Here is a 21,589-nt window from a genome sequence, read left to right as displayed (position 1 = left end):
TTAATTTAAAAATTAGAAGCTGGAGCAGGCTGTGAGCACAGGGGTTGATTGAAACAAAATTTAAATTCCTGTCAAGCCCATTTAAACACGGGGGCCCTTCATAGACAATTAGCTGCTCCCTGTGAATGCTGGATAAACTCGGGCCTGGTCACTGTGAGAAGAGAAGCGCCCACTGTGAGGCACTGGAAAAAAATTAACTAAGATCAGGCGGTATGAAATATTTAGCCTTCCAGTATATCACAGGGGTCTGCAAGTGTAAACAAGACAAAAATCGATTCCTTGGTGCCCTCCAATCAATCCCCAAAATGGCGAGGGCATCTGCTTTGGCTAAATTTTGTTTACATCGGCAGATTTGCCTTAATTGCAGTTGTTTATCTCTCGTGGTCCCCGGGGCCCTAATCTCCCGATTACTAATACTTAACACTCATTTCACATCTAAAGCTACTTCTAATCCTCAACAGGTTTGGGGGGCTCTTAAAATTATTGAAGGCACAGAGGCGGGAGCCGCAGCCTCTTTGTGAAAGGCCCATTTCCTATCTACTACCAGCTGGGCCCAATCGTCACCAGGGAGCGGACGACAAAGGTGCTAAAAGGCGGCTCCACAATGACTGCCGCTCCGCCGGGGATTGAGCCGATGAAAAGGAGCTTTGATGGGAAATCTGAACAAGAGGCTAAAGCAGTCCAGCCAAATAAAGTTACTGTCATAATCAAATGCTGTCAATCACCATGAAAATCCAATTAAAAAATGTCTCAGCACAGCCCTCTTAAGTAGAAAAATGTACCCTATTTATACAAATTTTTGTCAACTCCATACTGATCCCGCAATTAGAAAGTCCTGCTATTAATTGAATCCCCCTCCCCCGCAACTTTCGACAGAGATGCAGGTCGCGCTGAAGCCTTCTGAGGGAGCCAAGACAAACACAGGCTATTGGTGTACAATTAAGAGTTAATCGGGTTACATTTTAAAATTCCATTTTTATTTGTGCCAGGGGAACCTTTGCTCGAATAAATGAAGGGTTCCTTTTCTCCCACTTCAGACTCAGTGGCCGTTTCTACGGAGCCAGCAGAGGAGTGCGGAAGCAGGACACAGGGAAGAAACTAGTCCATGCTCTGGCAAATGTCTCTCGGTAGACCAGGGCCTGATGTTTAATTCGAATCTTGAAAATTAAATAGAGGACGGAAGGCCCAAATGCCTGCGCTGCCTTTCTGTGGTCTCTAAATGGCCATGTGAACCTCAAATTACCTTGCAGACAGGTTTAACACCCCCCCCCCCCATAACTGTATCTGAAGCCGTAAGACTCCCAGTCCCCAAAGGTCCCGCTCAAAACGGCTACAAATTAAAAAGCAAACAACCCATTACACAAATCCAGCTGGCTACAACTGTAAACAGGAGGCTTCTCATATTTCCCCCCGCCTCTGACATTCCTGGTTAGACGCATTAATAATTGATAAGAATCGCATCTATTTATCAGCGTGTTCTCACAGGGAAAACAACTTTGTTAGCTTCAACAGCAACTGCCAAGTCCCGGGACTGGCTTTCAGATCCTTTACCTACCTTCAACAGCTAACCATTTCTGGGCTTCTGCAACCTGACCGCTATTCCCGTGAGCACTGGGGCACGAGGGTGGTGTGCAGCCGGTGTGCTGACCGGGGAGACCTGGGGCTCTCCTGAGAGTATCTCATCATCAGGAGAAGAGGGTGCTGGCCAGGAGGTCTCCTTGACTCGAGAATGGTCTCTTGATTTGGAATTAATGGTTGGAGGTAAGTTCTTCAGTGGTCAAAGGATTGATGTGGAGCAACACCTGCCTAGCACTCCAGGCTGTTCCCGCCTCCAGGGTAGGGCTGAGACTAATGTTTGCTGAGCTGTTGATGGCCATGTCCTACAGCTCCCTGAAGTGCTTTGACAATCACCCATGAACACAGCAATGTCCTAGACGCTGACCGTACCAGGATGAGCTCTCCCATCAAACAAAAATTTTAATCAGACTATGTACTATCATATGGGGGTGTCATAATTTCCAGGGATTGCCTGTCCTCGGGTGAGCTTCTTCTGGGAACTCGTCCTGTTTGTCTTCAGCTGTTCCTGTCAGAGCAGCCTTTATTGACTGGATTAGCGAGAATGGGGCATACAAAGAATGATCAATAGTATTTAGCCTGACTGATAGGCAAGGCCCAAGATAGGCACTGAATTATGAGAGCATGCTCTTCCTTCAGCAGACTTACAATCTAGTCGGAGAAAAAAGAGAGTTTTGTTAAACAGTGAGCTTTCCCTCTGGCTGCTCTTTCTAGTTACCCAGAGGACTGTAAAAGACAAAACAAAACATATCTGTTCCCTGACCACAGGGCTGGGGAATGCTCAGTCTAGTTAGAACCCTCACAATTCTTCCCTAAACCTCTCAGATGATTCTGTGAGGTGTGAGGGCTGACTCGGCACACATGACTGGCTCTGGACGGATTAGCATGTCACTAAGTGCTGCTCAGAGTGGGGAGTGAGCCCTGCCAGGGGCAAACCTGAAGGAGGAGGGGACCTTAGGAAGGAATAGGGCCACCTTCTAGGCTGGACACTCAAAGGCAGAATCTGCAGGCACTTCAGTGTACCCAATAGGGGCTGCAGGCTAACAGTGTGGCTCCCTTAGCCTCCAGCGAATCATACAAGAGGGGAAGAGGGGGCCAACCATGCACCTAAGGCAACCCCTTTCCTCGTGGCCTAGCACTGCAACCCCTCACTGTGCCTTGAAATGAAATGCTGAGAAGGTGACAGCGCCATAAACCATGAGCAATGCAGTCTCTATACAGTGTTCAAACAACTGCAATCTCAAACAGGTGAGTCATGGCTGTAAGGACAGATCAGAGTTGGGGCCAGGGAGGTGGCTCAGTGGTTGCTGCCAAACCTGACCTTCTGAGTTTAATCCCCCGGGGCCACATGGTGTGAAGCGATCCCTGAAAAGTCCTCTGACATCCACATGTGTGCCATAATGCTTGCACATACAACAAACAAACACACACACAATTAAAAGAGAAAAGGATCTGACTTGAAGGATGGGGGAGTTATCCTCATCTGGAAATGAGAATTGCTAGATCAGACGGCTAAAGCTAGGTCTTTTCCATCTGTATCTTGCCATGTGCATGCATAAAACACACACACGTATACATACACACCTGTAAACACACACGCACACACATATACACATATGTACACATACATGTATTTATTCTTTAAAGTCTCATAGTGGTCACATTTCAGGAGGAATGAAGCCTGTTTGCTAGGCTGTTTCTGTCTTGCTGAAGTGCTACAGCCATCAGAAATTCAAATGAAAGCGGACTGATTTAGCACTGTCTCAAGCACCAGACAGTGACTCTGGCGTTGTAGTTATATGCAGCTACAGTGCTGACATGAGCTTTACTAGAGGAGTCCTGTGTATAAGGAAACACAAACATTAATGGCCTTTAGAACCTGTGGGGGGGGGGGTGGCACAGTTGTCAGTTGGACCCTATTTGATGCCACCATCATTTGCCAATGACTTTTGTGCTTGAAGGGGCCTCCAGTTAGGACTTCTGCCTCTAAATTCTGGGTGCCACAGCTAATGAGTGTACAGACAGAGAGTAGAACCCAAAGCAAAAATGAAGTCTGCAAAAATGAGCCAGACGCTCAAGAAATTTTAAAAACAGGTTTGTATGCGTCAGGCATATTGGTACAGGTCTATAATTCTGGGATTGGGAATGAGGGGGACCTCAAGGAAGGGAGAGAAGGAAAAAGAGGAGGAGAGAAAGAAGGAAAATAACAGACACATTGTACTTGACACAGGCGATGGCCAGTTGTAGTGAATGCCATTCACATTCCCAAGAGCTCACTAACCACCCCTGGTATTTTAAAAAGGTTTCCCCCAGCACAGTGGTACTAAGCATTCCAGGGGGCTGTGGAAATGTGCCTTTTTTGGCCTTCAGCCTCTTCAGTAGGATGTGGTGGCGATGCTGGATAGGTGGGTCCTGTGCTTCAACCATAGAGGACCTCCTGATCTCAGAAATGAGCCCCTTCTCTACCCTTCTTTAGCTCCTTTACCTGCCTCCATGGAACCCTGATCACCCCCTTTCCTTTTGGTCTTTCTGGTTAACGAATGATCTTAAGATAGCAGAATAGAAATCATCTTAGCTTGCAAAGTGCATTTTGCCTTTCACAGTGGATCAGAAGGTCTGTGTCTCGCGGCAAGCAAAGACATGTGTGTAAACCCAAAGTCAGGCTTGGATCTGAGTGCAGGAGGGACCAAAATCTAACCCAGGACCCCTTCACTCTTTGAAAGAGACTACAGATGTCTGCTTTATCATAATTGAGAGAATAGCCAACCACAGTATTTGGAAATGTAATTACAATCAGGTTCAAGCAAACAGAGAAGCTACCAGTGACAGTTTAATTTAGAGGAGTTAAACAAGTTAACATCTCTTTGCAAGTAATTAAATGTTTAAACAGATTTTTCTGGAGCAGTTTGGTGTTTATTAGCCCCCAAACATTACTACCTCGCACACACAAAGCCTTCATGTTTGCAGCTGGGATCAGGTGGAGGGAGCAAACATCCAAAACCCTGTTGTGATTATGGCTGAACCCCTCCCCTAAGGTCCACTCCAGCTTGTATATCCAGCCCCACGATTTACGTGGTTCCTGAGCAAATTGTGACATTCCAATTGCAAACTGAGCCCCAGGTTGCTTCTTAGGAACAGAAAAACCAAACTGGGGGAGAGGCTAACACAGGATACCCTGTTCTGGAATGCACAGAGAGACACACAGGGAAACGCACAAAACAACAGGCGTTATTAGAACCTACGGAGAAAACCCATGTTTTTAAACAGTTACCAAAGCAGGATAGTAATAGCATAAAGACAATTTCTGTGCCAGCTTGTTTTTCTGAAATTCTCTCTGCCACTGAACGGCGAGAACAGATAATAACTATTAGTAAATCAAACTCCTCTGCAATATCCAGCTGTGCCTCACGCATTTACATACAGATAGAATGGGTATATGTTTTTAATATGTATGGGACCCGTACTTTTCCCACAGCCGAAGTGTGTGCTACAAAGGAGGAGGAGAATAGATTCGGATCAGCATGAGATAATAAAGTGGCCTCGATAAAGTATTAGGCAGCGATTGATCTCAAACCGGGATGCGGCTTTTTTTGACCTGATTACTTACTATGCATAGATTCCATTAAATAGAGCTTAGACCCGGGAAGCTCGAGGAAATGCTCGAAATGCATAGAACCATCTCCGCTCTGAGCCCAGATTGTGACTGTGGGTGCCTGTGGCCCTCACCCGCCTGCTCCTGAGCTATGACCCTCATTGGGGACAGGCTGGGAGGTTAAAGGGTTGCCTGACAGCTGGTGGGAGCCTGGCAGAGTCCCACTGGGAGGATGCTTCTTTTCCCTCCCCCACACCGAGCAAGCACCCTCCCTGTGAGTGGCTGCCTCTTCCTGAGCTGCTTGTCTGGCCTTGACAGGAAACTATAAAGAGCAAAATAGGAAGGTAGCCTGGGAGCTGAACAATCACGGAGGGTCACAGTCCCTTTGAAAAACTGGTGACAACTATGAATTTCTCTTTGCAGGAAAAAAAAAAGATGCAAATCCACACATGAGCACAGGATTCTGCCTGGAGTCTCCGGCTCCTCACTGACTTCCCTGGTTCAGGCCCTGTGACCCAGCAGATGAACATGCTGGCATGGAAGGGGAAGGTCATTGCTTTGGGGTGATACAGGGAAGGACTGCTCCCACCCTTGCCTTCATTACTATAGAACCTAAAGGGAGACATTGCCTCTAATGCAATCCTTTATGGTTTGCTAAAGCAAACTGTCTACATAGCAATGTTCGGCATCCTAGCTTCTTAAACATTTAAACATACGATTTGAATAACAAAATAAGACTAGGCCTCCAATCTCAAGTGGTCCTGTTCTCGAGTTTAAGGATCTAATGTAATATCTTGTCTCTTCTAACCTGACCTTAGGCATGATGGGGAAATATCGTTACCACCTTTGTAGTGTTTTTCCCCTTTCTTCTCAAGTTATACCCATCTTTTTGACTGGCAGAAGCTGACCTTGGATGTCTGAAGCCTGATGATGTCTTCCACCTCCTTAGTTTCTACTGCCAGGAGACTCTTTACCAAAAATTCTTGGTACAAGGTTACAGAGCCCGGCGGCATCATTTGGTTCTTCACCTGTGGAATCAAGATTACAGGAGCAGAGAGAGCTGACGGCAGGCTGACAGCTCATGGCTTCCTTTACTTCCTGGGCCTTAAAGCTGATTCCTGAGTAATAGATTAGGCTCTTGATGGCTGAAGACACCTCCTTGTCCTTTGCACAAGTGACTTCCCTGCAGTTAACAGGATGTGCACGTACTCAAGCAGAAGGGTCAGCACAGACAGGGTTCTGTACTGCTTTGGTGTGCAGTCAGTGTTTAGAGCCTTCTGTGCTGACAGTGGCGTCACTAGAGGAGTTCTCTAGTAACTGCCCAGCTGGGGATACATGGCCCAACCAAACTCCACCTTTGTGGCTTTGGAACTCTATCAGACCAAAGTCAAAGGGGTTTCTGTTCCAGCAGGCACTAGAGGTTTCCACGGCTCTGAAAAGGTGTGGGCGCACACACATGGGTGCTCTGCCTGTTCTGCCTCGTTAGCCTGGAACGGTCCCTTGAAATGAACACAGTCCAGTCCATCCTTCAGGGGCGCTCCACACACTAGCCTCTCCACACAGCATCTCCCCTAACTGCCCTGGTGGGTCCCACACAGCTCTTGCTGCTCCTCTAAAACTACTACTCCATCCTGGCTAGCCGGGCACCCGACCTCTCCCTTGCGAGACTCTGCCTACGTGGTTTACTGTCCTTTAAACCACACGTGCCGCTGGGACAAGCGCAGGACTTCAGTGGTCTTTAAATGTCTGAGTTAGACTACTGACCAGGCTCTGTGACTGCAGAAGAGGATATACATGCCAATGATGAAAACTTGGAGCACATTGCTATTTGTGTGTTGCATGCACACGTGTGTGAGTGTGCCTAACCTGTGGATGCAGAGGTCAACAGCAGATCCCTTCTACAGCTGGAGTTACAGGTAGTTGTGACCTGCCTGATATTAGGCTGGGAACGGACCCGGGTCCTCTGCAAGAGCAGTACACACTCTCAAGTGCTGAGCCTCCTCCTGAGTACTGGTTACAGCTATGCAGCAACATGACTAGTTTGAGAACCTTCTGCATGAAGTTGAATATGGACGTTGGTCCTTAACATGCGAGCATTATAAAGATTCCTTGGCGCAGCTTCACAAGACTTCCATTAAGGACAATAAAGCTATCTGAAGAATAACAGAGAATAGAATTTAGTAGTTCTACCCGGAAATGTATTCTGAACCTGAGATTTTAAAAACTTTAAGAATTTAACCTTGTGCTGGGTGGTGGTGGCACACACCTTTAATCCAAGTACTTGGGAGGCAGAGGCAGGCCGATCTCTGTGAGTTCGAGGTCAGCTTGGTTTAAAAAAAAAGAGTTTAATCTTGAGTTTCATGTTTAGACTTAGAATGACATGGACAATGGTTTTTAAAGCTTGATATTGGTACTTGGGTCTGTAAGGTTATTCAACTAAATACAAAGTCTGAATGCTGCTATGCGTACGGCCAGGCCCTGGGTACGGGGTGATCTGGACCACCCATCCTGCATTCCTATCTATTTAGGCAGGACCATGCTGTGTTCCCTCCCCGTCAGAGCCAAACCTGGAGGACATGTGAGACTTTCCAAATGGTGAATGGATAACCGTCATCTTTCCAAGCACGTCACCTTTGATTTTCTTACCATGACTTGGAAGATGCTGACCCACAGGGAAATTTTGACAATTATGTGGGCCCTGAAGCTGGGGTTACTGTACTTGGGAGATAAATTGCTCTTTTTTCCCCCAAAAGGCACAGGCCCCCATCCACAGTGACAAATGGGCTCTACAGCCCTTGTATTTCCGAGGACGCTCTTGTCTTCAGATGGGAGCACCATCAGTGAGGTTGCAGGCAGTGAGGGTCAAGAGGAAACTAAAGCCATTAATATGTTACGAGGAGTTAAGAAATTGTTTCTTAAGATTGGGTCTCAGGATGTAACTCAAGCTCAAGACAAGGGAAGAAAACCACCATCTTTCCAACTCCCCTGTATTGAGTATTTGACCAAAAGCAGCCAGGCAGGTGTCTATCACCTGGACCACTGCAGCTGCCTCCCCGCTGTTTGCTCCCTCTTGACCAAGTTTCATCAAACAAGGACTGGCCTCACTTCTGCTAGATGTCTGGGGATAGATTCGCCAAAATCTTAACACTGAGTCCTGTTAAAGAAAAAAATTAAGTGTAGGATGGTGTTTCCTGTGATTATGTTTTTCTTTATTTTTAAAAAAATACGTATTTAATAAAAAGATGGAACAGCACACATAAGGGATTAAAAAGCTAAGTGCCCACCCTTCAGCCTTATTTTTATGACCTGTGCCCCCTTCCTCAGGGGATGTTCCTTACTCATACATACATTCACATGCATGGACGGGTGCACACATGATCTCCAGATGTTTTAGTTATAAGTGGCCAGCTCACCGCAGCATCGAACATGCACTTGCACACAGGTATGTTTTATGAAACCCCTTTTCTCGGTTCTGATAGCTGAGCTGTCCAGCCATAGCACAATAATGACCAGGTAAATGAGTCTCCATTTCTTGAACCTGCTCCAAGCTTTCTCGAATGTGACTAACTGTAAGATCTTCCAAACCACGAGAGACCAAACAAAGCCCAACAACAAACAATAAAACCCCCAAACTACTTAAATAGCAAATCAAACCAAACCGCCAACCCCACCTTCAATCTGGACACGAGACCCACAGTTACAAATTGCAAAGGTTTTGGGGATGAGCTTTTAATTTGACGCTTTTAAGAAAAGTGAGACCTAGCCCGGTGTGACATGAAAGAGAAATGTACCTGCTGGTGACAACAAAGGGACATGCATTATGTGACGATGGACTCTGCTGTGCACAGAAGTTGGGGGCTTAGAACAAAATCCAAAGAACAAAACCCTCTGAACCAAGAAGAGTGAAAGGCACCTTGCTTACAAAGGCCGCGGTTGGCCGACTGCAGTCTTCTGAGGACAGGGAGTGGCACCAAGTGTGGCCCGCACACAGCCAACCTACTCACTGCTACTAAAGCTCCACGCCCTTCTAACAGCTCGCATCCTCCAATCAACAATCTACAGTAAATGATGACCACTTGGGAATGGAGAAGGGACCATCTCTGTGCCTTTCCCTGCTTGAGGAAGGACTGTCATTTGCAATCAAAGCATGATTGCTTTGGAGCTGGGAACATAGCATAGCGTCGGCCACCTCCCAGTACCTGTTTCTGAGGAAAGACGAAAGATTCACAGCAAACTGATCTCATTTCATTCTACGTGAGTCCAGAGGATCCCACGCTACAGTCATGATTCCCTGGAGGACCACACTATACACTACACACTTCTGCTGTCTTCTGTCACCAGCCCCGGGACTTCTGGAAGGGAGTAAGAGCGAATGCACAAAGTTGTGACCCCTGAATAAAGGAGATGAAGAGGGTTCTTCGTGAAGCTTCAAAATGGAGGGGCTTTCCAAAGAGAAACTTTTAAGGGTCTGAACTTCAGAAATACCTGTGCAGGGCTGGGGATACGGGTCAGCAGGACAGTGCTTGCTTCTTGGCATGTGCGAGACCCTAGGTTCAGTCTCTAGCATGGAAAGAAAATGAGAAAAACTCTGCCCAATAAAGTAAGTCATGTTGGCTTTCTGGCCTGTGAATTTTTTAGCTAGTTCCAGGACAGGCTCCAAAACCACAGAGAAACTCTGTCTCAAAAAACCAAAAAAAAAAAAAAAAGTTCTGGTTTTAGGGAGGCTGGGGCTGAGGGCAGATTTAGGTATCACAGGCTAGCCTCATTTATAGCTGAGCATAGTCCTTCAATTTCTGATCCTCTTCTACCTCTCAAAGGCCACAATCACAGGTGCGGCCACCATGCTAGGTTACTAGGTGCTGCCGATGGATCCCAGGGCTCTGAGCATGCTGGGAAACCTCCAGCCCTCACGCCAGGCTCTGTTGTAACACACTGAAGGTTTCACTCACCATCAGTTCCTCGGGTGCTGGTCTTTCTTTGGGCTGTTTCCTCATGCTGCAGTGGGAAGACAAAAGACTCTCATTCATATTTGTAATTATATTTTTGCTGTTAATTTCCACTCTGTTTCTGCTGGAATTGGGATCTTTGCAAAATGTTGCAGGCTATTTGATCACACTGTGAAACTCCAAGACTGTGTTAATAAAATTAACCTTGGATCAGGGATTGGAGGGAGCAATTACTTGACAGGAATTAGCCATAGAGAGGTTGGAGGAACCAGGGATATAGAGAGATGCACAGGAAGGAGTAAGGAGGAACTTCGAGATTCAATGGTCTTTTTGGTTTGGGAGAGTGGAGAGATGCTTCTCTTGCTGGATCTCTGGCCGAAAAGGATGGTCAGCTGATTGTGTCTCAGCATCTCTGATCTAAAAGGTTTTCACCCCAACATCTGACTCCCGAGTCTTTACTAGTAAATAGAACGATAGAGACTTAGTTAAAACCTACATTTGGTGGCCATGGCCAAGCCAAGCCATCAGTTGATTCTGGTGTGGCCACTAAGCTGGCAGAAAGCCAACAGCAAAATTCACCAGCTCAATGCTTGTCCAAAGTACTAACACACATTCCTGATCTTATGCGGGCCTTGAGTCAGACTTCTGGAGACACTGGGAATGGGAATTCTTTTATTAAAGTTAGTGTTGAAATAAAAATAAGTTATTGTAATTCCATTTTTAAAAGATTTATTTATTTATTTTATGTGTGTATCTGCTAGCATTATGTATGTGGCTCGTGAATACATGGAGCCCACAGAGGTCAGGAAAGGTATGAGACCCCCTGGAATTGGAGTTACAGGTGGTTGGGAACCATGTGAGTGCTGGGAACCCAACTCAGGTCCTCTGAAAGAGCAACGGTGCTCTCAGTCACTGGGCCCTCCCTCGTCCCGTAGTTCTGGTTTTGAAAGTCACTGTGGAAAGAGGAGCGATATTCTCTTTCTGACTCAGCTGCCACCTTATCTCAACCTTAAATTCGGGGAATGGAGTTCTATTTTGGTCACTGGGATCAGAGGGATAAAAGAAAGGTGACAATCAAGTCACATGAGAAAAGACCCTTTGGTTCTGGTGCTCAATGAAGAGCAGTAAATAAAAGGTCAGATGATGCTACAAGACCACAGACGGCTCCTTACACATCTTCATGACTTGCGTTTATTTTCGCTAAAACGCAAGGTGATAATTCATTTCACAGTTGTAAGACTGGAAGTTGTAATCAGTAGCAGTTGCAATGTAATGAAGGACCAAATGGTACAGAGGCGACCGCGGGCAGCTGCCTACCTGTGGCCATGCCTGTTCTGAACTTGGAGCATTTGTGAGCTAAAGTCACGAAGAGAGACTGCTGTATTTGCCGACAATACTTTTTTTTTAAATAGAGATTTAATGATCATTTGGTAAACAAGAGCCATAGCTATGAACCATTAATGACATCGAGGACATTTGCCTTCCCTATAAATAACCATATGCACCTCTCAAATGCGGCATCCATTAGCAAGTGATTCAAGCTGTCTAGCCAGTGGAGTTGGTAACAGTCCTAATCTGACATTCCAAAGTAGCTGTATCTCTTGGGAAAACAAGGCTATTACCCACGATCACTTCTGTTTCGGCTGACATCTGTGGAAATTTCAACACAGGTTATCCCCCTGCCCCCGGTCTCCGTAAAACTTTTATATAACAGCCAATTAATGTTTTAGATGGGAGGGTGGTAAAGCTTCGCGCGCTGCTCTCCCTGGCTGCCCAGCGCACTCCACTTCCAGGCTGGTCTCAGACCACACAGAGACAGCACAGATGTCGGGTATCCAACCTCTCTCTGTGATGCCCAAAGCTGGGGCTCCAGGCAGCCCGGAACTGCAGCACGCTTCCTAATTTCTACATAAAGTGGGGCATGATGCACTTGTGAGTGTTTTCAGGAATTGCACGGACAGGAAACGGAGAGCCTGATCTGTTTCTGGACAAGGGCTCTAACGAACAATCTCAATGAGCTCCAAGAGTCAGGAGCCTGGTGTTTAATTAACAAGCATTTCCCCCCGTATGGCACGCTTTGGAAACAAAAGATTTCTGGAGTAAAAGCAGTTTCTAAAAGCTATGGAATACGATGTAAGCATTTTAAGTAAATAGAAGCAATTACACTTTTTAGATCTGGGGGAAATTCTCTCCCTCATTTTTTTTTCTGGGGGAATATAAACCGTCTGAGACATTTTCATTAAGAGGTAACATATTACACTCAGTCAAAAAGGTGATAAAGCTTGACATTTATATTAAGGAATATTTCTTGGTTTCACTTTTGTGTAACCATCAGATGGATCATGAGAGGGGGGAGGGACAGCACACAGCCATTCTAGTTGAGCAAGAACTCTGTGCAGCTGCCCACGCCACCTTGTTGTGCCCCCAGAGAATGGCTTCTCCTGGCAGGGGCTGCCTGTGCACCTTGCAGGAAGGGTGAAGGAGGGAGAGGAGCCTGGGAGTTATGAAGGAGTTTCAGAATGTTTGTTCTATTCTGCCTCCTGCCCTGGAGGTCACCATTCCAGTGCCCTGAATGGTCTCCTGTCTCTGGGGTAATTCCCCATGCTGGGGTGAGCCTGAGGGCAGCGGAGCTACTGGCCTCCCGAGGCCACACAGAAGTCCAGCAGGATTGGGGCAATGGCGAAAGGGCTAATAAAAGAAAGATGTGTCCTGTCGGGAGGAGAAAGGCAGAAGGCTAGAAAAGAACCCTGGGTTGAAAACTGTTTCTTCAGGGTAAAACGATAAGGCCTTGCTAGGAGGCTCCAATGGCCCCTTGTGCAAAATTCTAGATTTCCTCTCAGGCCCTCGAGGGTGGGAGTGGGCTCAGCAAAGGTCTCTGTGGTCTCTTTAATATCAAACTTTGGTGAAACGTGACCCTAGGTGTTTAAAAATACCTAAGGACAAGTTATTTACTGAGAATCAGGTGAATTAGTAAATGGTGCTTTTGCTAAGTAACAGGCAGTTTTACGGGTAATGAGGTTACATTAAAAGAAAGCTTCATAGGTCAATCAACAGGGGCTAGAAAATTATGTATATTTTGGGAAAAAAATCAACGAGGATGGCAACAGTGTACATGTGGGAGGAATCCTCTTCCCAATAGTTTATTAAGTGTGGGGGGGGAGGCTCGGAAATTCAACCCTTGTGTAAATAACATTTACCTAATTTAAACAATTTCTTGGCTTTGTTGCCCCAGCTGCCCAAGGCCCAGAAGTCCCTCCCATCTCCAAAAGGAAGCGGAGAGTCACAAGGTCTCAGAGAGCCTCGGAGTTAATGGCATGTATCATTTACATTGAGGGCATGACGGGTTTGCAAACGGGGACTCACCACTGAGTGATGAAATGTACGAACGGCTCCGAGAACTCTCCAAGCGGAAGGACTGGTGAATCCTGGGAGGGAGGAGGACACAAGTCACCCAAAGTCACAACATTGTTTTCTTCTTTCTTCCTTTTCCACCCTCCACCCGCACCTCACAGAGGAGCTGCAATGGCGGAAGGCCTCATCCAATTAAAAGGACTGGCCGAACCCTCCTCCACACGGTGAAGTAAAGATGCCAAATTTCAAGCCACACACATTTTACAATGGTGAGAAACACGAGAGCAGAAAGGGAGGGGAGGTGAAAAAAGGACAATGATAGCCACGGGGTAGGAAGGAAGGTAGGGAAAGTGTAAATGAGAAATTAATGATTATTTAAGTAACACGCAAATGGTCTTGTAATTAACAAAGAGCTGGGAAAATTATTCTTGTTTTGACCTTTGTTTCTTTTCCTGGATTTGCTATTTATTTACACTTCCTGTTATTTACATTTTATTTGTAGATCTGACTGCTCTTAACTGCTTGCCCCTTGCTGCATATTTGCATCTGGCTTTTGTGTTTTTTAATTTAAAAGTAAGACACTTTAGACGGTGAGATGTTTCCCCGAGAAGGGATTTCAGCTTTTCTGCCAGTCTGGGATGACTGTTAGGAAGCCCAGGCATTAGGGACATAATGGGAAACTCCCACCTCCGTAACCAGACCAGGAAAAAAAAAAGAAAAGAAAAACAAAAACCAGGAGTGGCGGTGGCAGCAACTCAAAAGAGCAGAAAACTACATGGCAACAAATGAGTGGGCTTCGTGACCCAGGGAGAGAACCCCATTGCCATTCGCAGAGGAAGGCTTTAAGAATTTAGGAGTTTTTCCACGAGTGACAGAGAGCGCCGCTGTGTTTATAGCGTGGCAGCTCAGGATGTAATGAAATTACACTGCAGAGTACTTCACCAGTCATCTCATTAGGGCTACAGTTGGAACAAGAGAGCCGCACAAAGTAGGCAGCTGCAAATGACTCCATTCTCATGTATTCTCATTTGCTATTAAAAATACCTTTCGGCGCCTTTTCCCCTCCCTGACATCCCTACACAAAGTGCCCTGCAAAGTATGATACATGCACCTATTTAAATTAACAAAGGAATGACTTATTTTAATCTCACTGTGCTTTGGAGTGCTTTGGCCATTTGGATGAGCAATATATCATTACATACAACCTTCCAGCGCTGCAGGCTAGGAACTCAGAGCATGCAGCATTTGGTGGGAGCCAAACAATTTCTCTAGCACACAACTGTGTCAAATGCATGCATGTATTCATTATGGAGAAGGAGAGGAAATGGCTTTGATGTAGAGGAAAGGGGAAGAAGATAAAAGCACCTCTGCACTATGCGTGTCATTATCAATGGTGGCAGACAGAACAACCGCACAGCCTCCTATGTGATTAGTAAATATACATATAATTGCTGTGGCCAATTATCAGAAAAATGAGATCGGTAATTACAAGACAGAAAATTAACTAGAACTCTTATTAAGGCTTTGTTTCCGATTCAAACAATTTGGAAACTGCTGGAAAATACAATTAAATCAAAAGGAACCGAGGGGGCCAAGGCAGCCCCAAAAAAAAAATGGTGTGTGTGTGTGTGTGTGTGTGTGTGTGCAAAGATGGACAAGACATATTTTGGCTTCTGTGAGTGCACCCCCTGAACTGATTCATCCGATGGAAGCCAGAGAGGGAGAGGATGGCTGCGGTTCCAAACTTGAAATGTTTTCAGTGAGAAAGCCTTGCAGGAGGAGAGAAAACAAAGGGAAGGGGGTGTGAATAAAGCTCAGGTCCAAAGCGACACTTCCGGCACTCAAGGGCAGTACGGAGCAGGGTGGAGTGGCTGCTCAAAGGCGCGAGACCCACAAGAGCAGACCAGCCTCGGTCACTACTACAAAATGGCCGGACTCCCATTGGTTGGAAAAACAAAAACAAAACGAGGCACCATTTCTGACTTGTTTTGAGGAAAGTCATCCCGTGTGTGTGTATGTGTGTGTATGCATCTGGGTCAAGAAATGACGTTTTAGCTAGACGTGGTGGTTGGTACACACTTTCAGTCCCAGTGCTCAGCAGGCAGATGGACCTCTTGCGTTTAAGGCCAAGTTGGTCTACATAGTCATTTCCCAGACAGCCAAGGCTATATAGTGAGACCCTGTCTCAGAAAAAAGACAAAGAACACCCAGAAATGTTAGACATGTTAGTCTCTTCAACAATCATGACTGAGAAGGTGGTTAAAAATCGAAAAAAAATTATGGACTCTGATCCACAAAGAAACGCCTCTAATTGTCCCTGCACGACCCTTTTCTTTCCTGGGTGGGTGTGGTACTCCAACTATCTGAGTGACAGTTGTTTTATGAATTTATTCACTTATTATTTTTCGAGACAGAGTTATATTCTACATCCCTGGCTGGTCCTGAACTCACAGAGCTCCACCTGCCTCTGCCTCCTTAATGCTGGAACTAAAGGTGTGCGCCACCAAACACTGTCCATAGTTGCTTTTGAATGCAGTATTTAGGAAAAAAAAGCTTAATGTCTTCATGTGACTGAATATTTACCAATATGGTTAAACTGGTCTGGATTTCTGCAAAGCTCCTGTATAAGATACGATGCTAATGCAGCCTTTGCTTCAAGGTGGGATGCAGAAAGTCACTGATGAATCGGAGGCTGGGCAGCTTTGTTGAAATAAAGGGGTCCTTTTAACCCAGCGGACGGGAAATGAGATATGCAGCACCTTGTATGGATGCTTAATTTTATTTAAGACCTAATATTATATCCTGTTACATCCCTCATATTATAAAACTACAGAACACTGGGTGGTAGCCGTGAATAATTTATTTTACTTCGGAAACACCAGCCCATGTAGAATTTGGAGAGCCACAGAGAGCAGATTCTCATCTCAGTGGGGCCTGGGAGAAATCACTCATCGGAGATGCGTGGGGGCCAGTCTCATTTCATGTGCATGCTGCCGGATACTTCTCCTTCGTTTTAAAATCCTCGTCTCTTGCCTGCCTCAAGGAAGGCTGTTCTGGGAAGCGGAGGGATGGCTAAAAGGTGGGTGGAGGAAACCATACAGGCAAACAGAAGCAAAGGGGGCCCTGAGAGAGCTTTGTAGTCCACAAAAGGACTGCTGACACACCAAGACAGCAGACAGCCCGAGCATACTGGTGCTGCTGCAGAGATGCTTTCAGGCACATTTTCCTCCTTCTGTCCTTCCTTCCTTTCTTTCTTCTTTTTGAGACAGAGCTTCTTTGTGCAGTTCTGGCCATCCTGGAACCCACTATGTAGACCAGGCTACATAATCATCGAAATCAGGAGATCGCCTGCCTCTGCCTCCTGAGTGCTGAGATTAAAGGTGTGCACTACCACTGCTTGGCTATTTTTTTTTCTTTTTTAAAGAAAATAAAATTAGAAGTTAGTGTAGCTCACAATGAGAAAGACCTCCAAGAATCTGCCTATTTTGTTATTTTGTTCAAATTTTAGGGAAGGAGGGAGGTCAGGCACACACTAAATTTGGGTTCTGGCTTCCCTAGGGTGTATCAGGAGAGGAAGTGTCCCATCATGGGATGGGGCGGGGTGGGGGGGAGATTGCGACCCATCCTGAGGGATTCAGTGACTCCAGTAAAGGAGATGCCATGTATCAAAAACATCCTCCTGTGAACTGGGCTCAGGCAAGAGGGAGAAAAGGACTGGAAAACATGCATGTCGACTGAAGAAGCGGGTAAACTACCGCCTCAGCCGTGCTGGTGGTGGAAACTGGGAGGAATGGGTAATATAAGCCTTTAGGTCCCGGGGACCGGATGTCACCTTCAGGGCTTTCCTATTTAGAAGTTTTCTGTAAGCATCTAAGCACGAAGGTCTAGACCACATGAGCAGGTACAACCTTAGCCAAAAGCTTTAACCTGAGATTTGAATCCCCAAACAACTTTAGAACCCTGCTAAGAAACACAAGCTGGATCCTGCCGCCGAGCAGGCAGCCGCTATATGATAGCAGCCACCACGAAGCACTTTGGTAAGCAGCTCTGGGCATGCAGGGGGACAGTCTGCAGTTTCAGAGCTTTCATGACTATCTGGTAAGTTCCTTCTGCCAAACAACTGAACACAGGCAGGCCGCACACCAGAGAACAGCGAAGGACACTGGGAAAAAAGTTTGAATGATGCCTTTGCCTTGTGAGTAATGAACAGTTCAGCGGGGTCAACCCATTACAACCCAAACTGTTTAATTATTAATTATGCACAATCTCCGAGCAAAGGGACAAGTCCGGAATGTTTAATGTGTGCCAACTTCAACTGGACTCTCTCTCTGGGTATTCTGTTATTAGCACTTGTCAGCTAGGTACTCAGGCATAAAAAAAGGCAAGCAACAGAAAAGCAAGAAAAGCTCTCTCTCTCTCTCTCTCTCTCTCTCTCTCTCTCTCTCTCATTCTCTCTCTCTCTCATCTCTCTCTCTCTCTCTCTCTCTCTCTCTCTCTCTCTCTCTCTCTCTCTCTCTGTGTGTGTGTGTGTGTGTGTACCTGCACACTCACAGAGGTGGAAAAAGGAAGAAGCTTAGACATCCAGCCCGACAGATGCTGCCAGCTCACACACAGAGCAAGTCTCCCGATGAGCACAGTGGCAGGAAGGAGGGCCCTCCGAATACAGAGAAACTGAGAAAGAGCTTTAGAAACAACTGGCTTAAAACAGAGGTCACTATCGTAAAAGAGAGGTCCTGCTTGAAAACCATGTTTCTTGGCTTTAAAACAATCCCTATGAGACTGGAAAGATGCCTCTGCCTGTAAGAGCATGGGGATGCTTTTCCAGAGGTTTGGTTCCCGGTACTGTAACCCCAATTCCAGGGGACCTGACTCCCTCTTCTGTATTCCATGGGCACTTACATTTATATGCACAAATTTCTATGCAGACATGTACACATGCATATAATTTAAAAAATAAAAACAAATCTTTGAAAAGATCTGTGCCATTAATGTTTATCTCTAACACCCCTCCTCCCAACACCACCAATAACCACGTTATATTGTAAAATCTGAATAAAGTGAGCGCCCAGATCTGCGCCCTTGTTGGCTTCCTGGTTGCCATACTCTGTTGGGCTTATGAGAGCGGTAAGTGAGGAGGTAGGGATGTCTATCGTCTCCAATTGCATGTGGTCTCAAGTGATATTAAGTGAGAATACCTAAAGGGAAAAGGCTATTAAAAATTCCTAGGGAGCTCACATTTTTAGACTTCTGTTTGTCACAACTGGAAAAAAGATAAAGGACCTTTCTTTAGGAAATATTTTTAAGGACCTCAGTTTTCTATTCACGCAGAATTAGAGATGACAATGGACTTCTACAACAGTGTGGTGGTCCATTCACACTCTGCTAGGCATAAACATGAAGTGCCACCCCAAACGGGAAATTACAATATTTTCTCGGTCACATGATAATTTTCTCAAGCGAGCACCTACTACATCAGAGGCAGTGAGCCCAGCACTGGGGACAACTGACACTAACACCAAAGAATGGCAGATGTGAGCCTCTCCTCTTCAACTGCCTGCCTCCCTCCCTCCTCTCTCCCTCTTTCCTTCCTTCCCTCCCTCCCTCCCTACCTACCTCCCTCCCTTCCTCCCTCCCTCCTCTCTCTCTCTTTCCCTCCTTCCCTCCTCCCTCCCTCCGTCCCTCCCTCCTCTTTCCCTCCTTCCCTCCCTCCCTCCTTCCCTCCCTCCCTCCCAGAGAGCACACGGCAGTATGAGTATCCTGAACATTTCTATTTGTACAGAAACAGCTATCCTTCCAAATAAAGATTTTATTTTAGTGACATATGGAAGACAGGGGGATAACTGAACAACTGTGGGGGCACTGACTTTATTTGTGAGTTCTGAGGCCAATGTTAAATAAAAGGTAGAAAAGTCTCCCAAGGGGCGAAGGGCTGGAGAGATGGATGGCTCAGTGGTACACTAGGATGAGGACTGGAGTTCAGATCCCAGCACCCATGGCTGTGGTCCTGCAAATACCTGTAACCCAAGCACTAAGGGGAATAGACACGGGTGATCATCAGGGCTGGCTGCTGTCAGCCTAGCTGAAAAATGTGAGCGCCAGGCTCAGTGAGAGACCCTGCCTCAAAGGAGTAAGGAGGTGGGTGATAGAGGACTCCTGTCCAGGCTGACCTCTGGCCTTACAGATGCACCCTGTCCCATGCGTACACCTTACACACATGTGCCTGTATCCACCTCTCCTTACAAATACACAAAAGAGTAAGCTTTCTAAGTTGTTTTATTTTATTTTATTTTGAGACAGAGTCTCTCCACAGAGTCCTGGTTGTCCTGGAACTCATTATTTAGAATAGGCTGGCCTCAAACCAAAGGCGTGTGTCACCATGTTGGCCTGCTTCCTAAGTTTTGAAATAAGCCATTTTGAGCTATACTGTTGCTCAAGTATACTTTGAGCTATACTGTAGCTCAAAATGGCTTATATACCAAGTCAATAAGCAGTTAACATCAGAGAATCGCATGAAGCCAACACCGAATTGTGTCCCACATGTAAGGGTGAGTCTCTTCACTCAAGTCGGATGCTCCTGTGGCTTGGTCCACACAGAGCTGGTGTTAGGTCCTGTGGCTCACACTAATTATCACAGCTCTCCTAGGTCGTTCCACTTCTACGCATGGTGCTGGGCCAAAGGCTATTTGTAATTCCAGTGGCTTCAGGTCAGGCACAATAGCATTTTGCTGTCAGATCCCGAATTCCTAATGGTAGCCACCTCTGTGCCACAACTGGCAGAACTCACAGGACAATCTATGCTCTCCTGGGGAGGAAACCTAGTTGGTTTAAAAACAAAAATCCGGGGCCAGGGATGTAACCCAGCTGGTACAGCGTTTGCTTAGTATATTTAAACCCTGGTTATATCCACAGCATCATGAACAACTGGGTGTGGTGGTACACGCCTGAAATCCTAGCACTTGTAAGGGGGGGTGGCAGGAGGATCTAAAGCTCAAGGCTATCCTTGGCTACTTAGGAAGATCAACATCAACCTGGAATACAGAGATCCTCCAACAGCAAAAGAGAAGAAAATCAGACCCCCTCTTTTTTGTTAAATATGTACATAGACAAAAGCTGGTCTATAAACCAAAAGCTTCCTGTGCAGTGAGTAACTGGGGTCTTGGGTGGATGGGCTCAGTGGATAAGAGGGCCTGCCATGTAAATGTGCGGTCCTGAGTTCAAATCCCAAGAAACCAAACAAAAAGTAGGATGTGGTCATATGTAGCTGCATCCACAGCCCTATGTATGTGTGGTAATGGTGCGGGGGCAAGAGGATTACTGGGGCTTGCTGGCCATCAGTCTCCCTCTGGGCTCGGTGAGTGACCCTGTCACAAGGGAATAGAGTAAAGAATGACCAGGCCACTAAGTGACCTCTTCTGGTTGCTGTGCTTACACAGGTGTGTGCATCCACATACATGTACACATATACTTTACATAAATACACACACATACATGTTCACAAACACACATATATAAAAAGACTGTTATGGAGGATTATGGGAAATGAGAACATTTTAATATTTCAAAAGCCCTTCATGTTCGTATCTATACACTTCTTCCTATTATGGCTTTCCCAGGAAAGGGAGGAGACATGGAGGAAGAGGGGCACAGGTGTCCTTGGCTGGCTAGCTACCATGCTACACACCAGCCATGCCTCAGCAGATCGGCACAACTTCAAGGTCCAACTGTTAGATGTAGAGTTTATTTAGGGTATGCCACTTCATGACCTGAAGTGCATTCTTTACTCCATGCTGAGATGAACGTGCCCAATCCTGGGAGTGCTCCAAGGCCGGCACTGGGGCGGGAATGGGGCTCTGTATTACCAAGGCTTGCAAAGACATCAGCAAAGATGCTCCAGAAGGCTCAGCTGGAGCCCAGAGCCCTCCTCTACCCACCCCATTCTACATTGGGCCTGAGTGGAGAGAGAGGAGGATGACTCAGTTTCCACCCTGGGTCACCCCATGTCTGGGGTTGCCAGATGTGACAGATTACATGCGTGGGCATTTGGTGTGAAGTTCTGTCTGCTGGGTCTGGCTTGACAGTAGCATTTCATTTAACTTGTCTCAGATGGACCTGGAACCAGGGGCTG

At 46.3% G+C, this 21,589-nt stretch overlaps 2 protein-coding genes across 5 annotated transcripts in view; both read right to left on the bottom strand.

The window, feature by feature from the left end:
- Positions 1-13,539, bottom strand: part of Skor1 (SKI family transcriptional corepressor 1) — a 57,571-nt gene extending 44,032 nt beyond the window's left edge. Inside the window, exons 1-2 of the mRNA XM_075965561.1 lie at positions 13,477-13,539; positions 10,117-10,162 (exon numbers count right to left, since the gene is read on the bottom strand). The gene's annotated coding sequence lies outside the window, so the exon portion shown is untranslated. The remainder of the gene's footprint in view (positions 1-10,116; positions 10,163-13,476) is intronic.
- Map2k5 (mitogen-activated protein kinase kinase 5) overlaps positions 1-21,589 on the bottom strand; it is a 224,972-nt gene that overhangs the window by 18,028 nt on the left and 185,355 nt on the right. For all 4 annotated transcript variants that reach the window (XM_075965562.1, XM_075965563.1, XM_075965564.1 and 1 more), the window contains 2 exons: positions 13,477-13,538; positions 10,117-10,162 (listed from right to left, as the gene is read on the bottom strand). In XM_075965562.1, coding sequence (XP_075821677.1) covers positions 10,117-10,162; positions 13,477-13,538 — 108 coding nt within the window. The remainder of the gene's footprint in view (positions 1-10,116; positions 10,163-13,476; positions 13,539-21,589) is intronic.

This window comes from Microtus pennsylvanicus, chromosome 3 (assembly GCF_037038515.1).
Source record: "Microtus pennsylvanicus isolate mMicPen1 chromosome 3, mMicPen1.hap1, whole genome shotgun sequence".
NCBI classification, from domain to species: Eukaryota; Metazoa; Chordata; class Mammalia; order Rodentia; family Cricetidae; genus Microtus; species Microtus pennsylvanicus.
The sequence above is the reverse complement of the archived record's forward strand: the minus strand, read 5'-3'. Positions and strand labels throughout refer to the sequence as shown.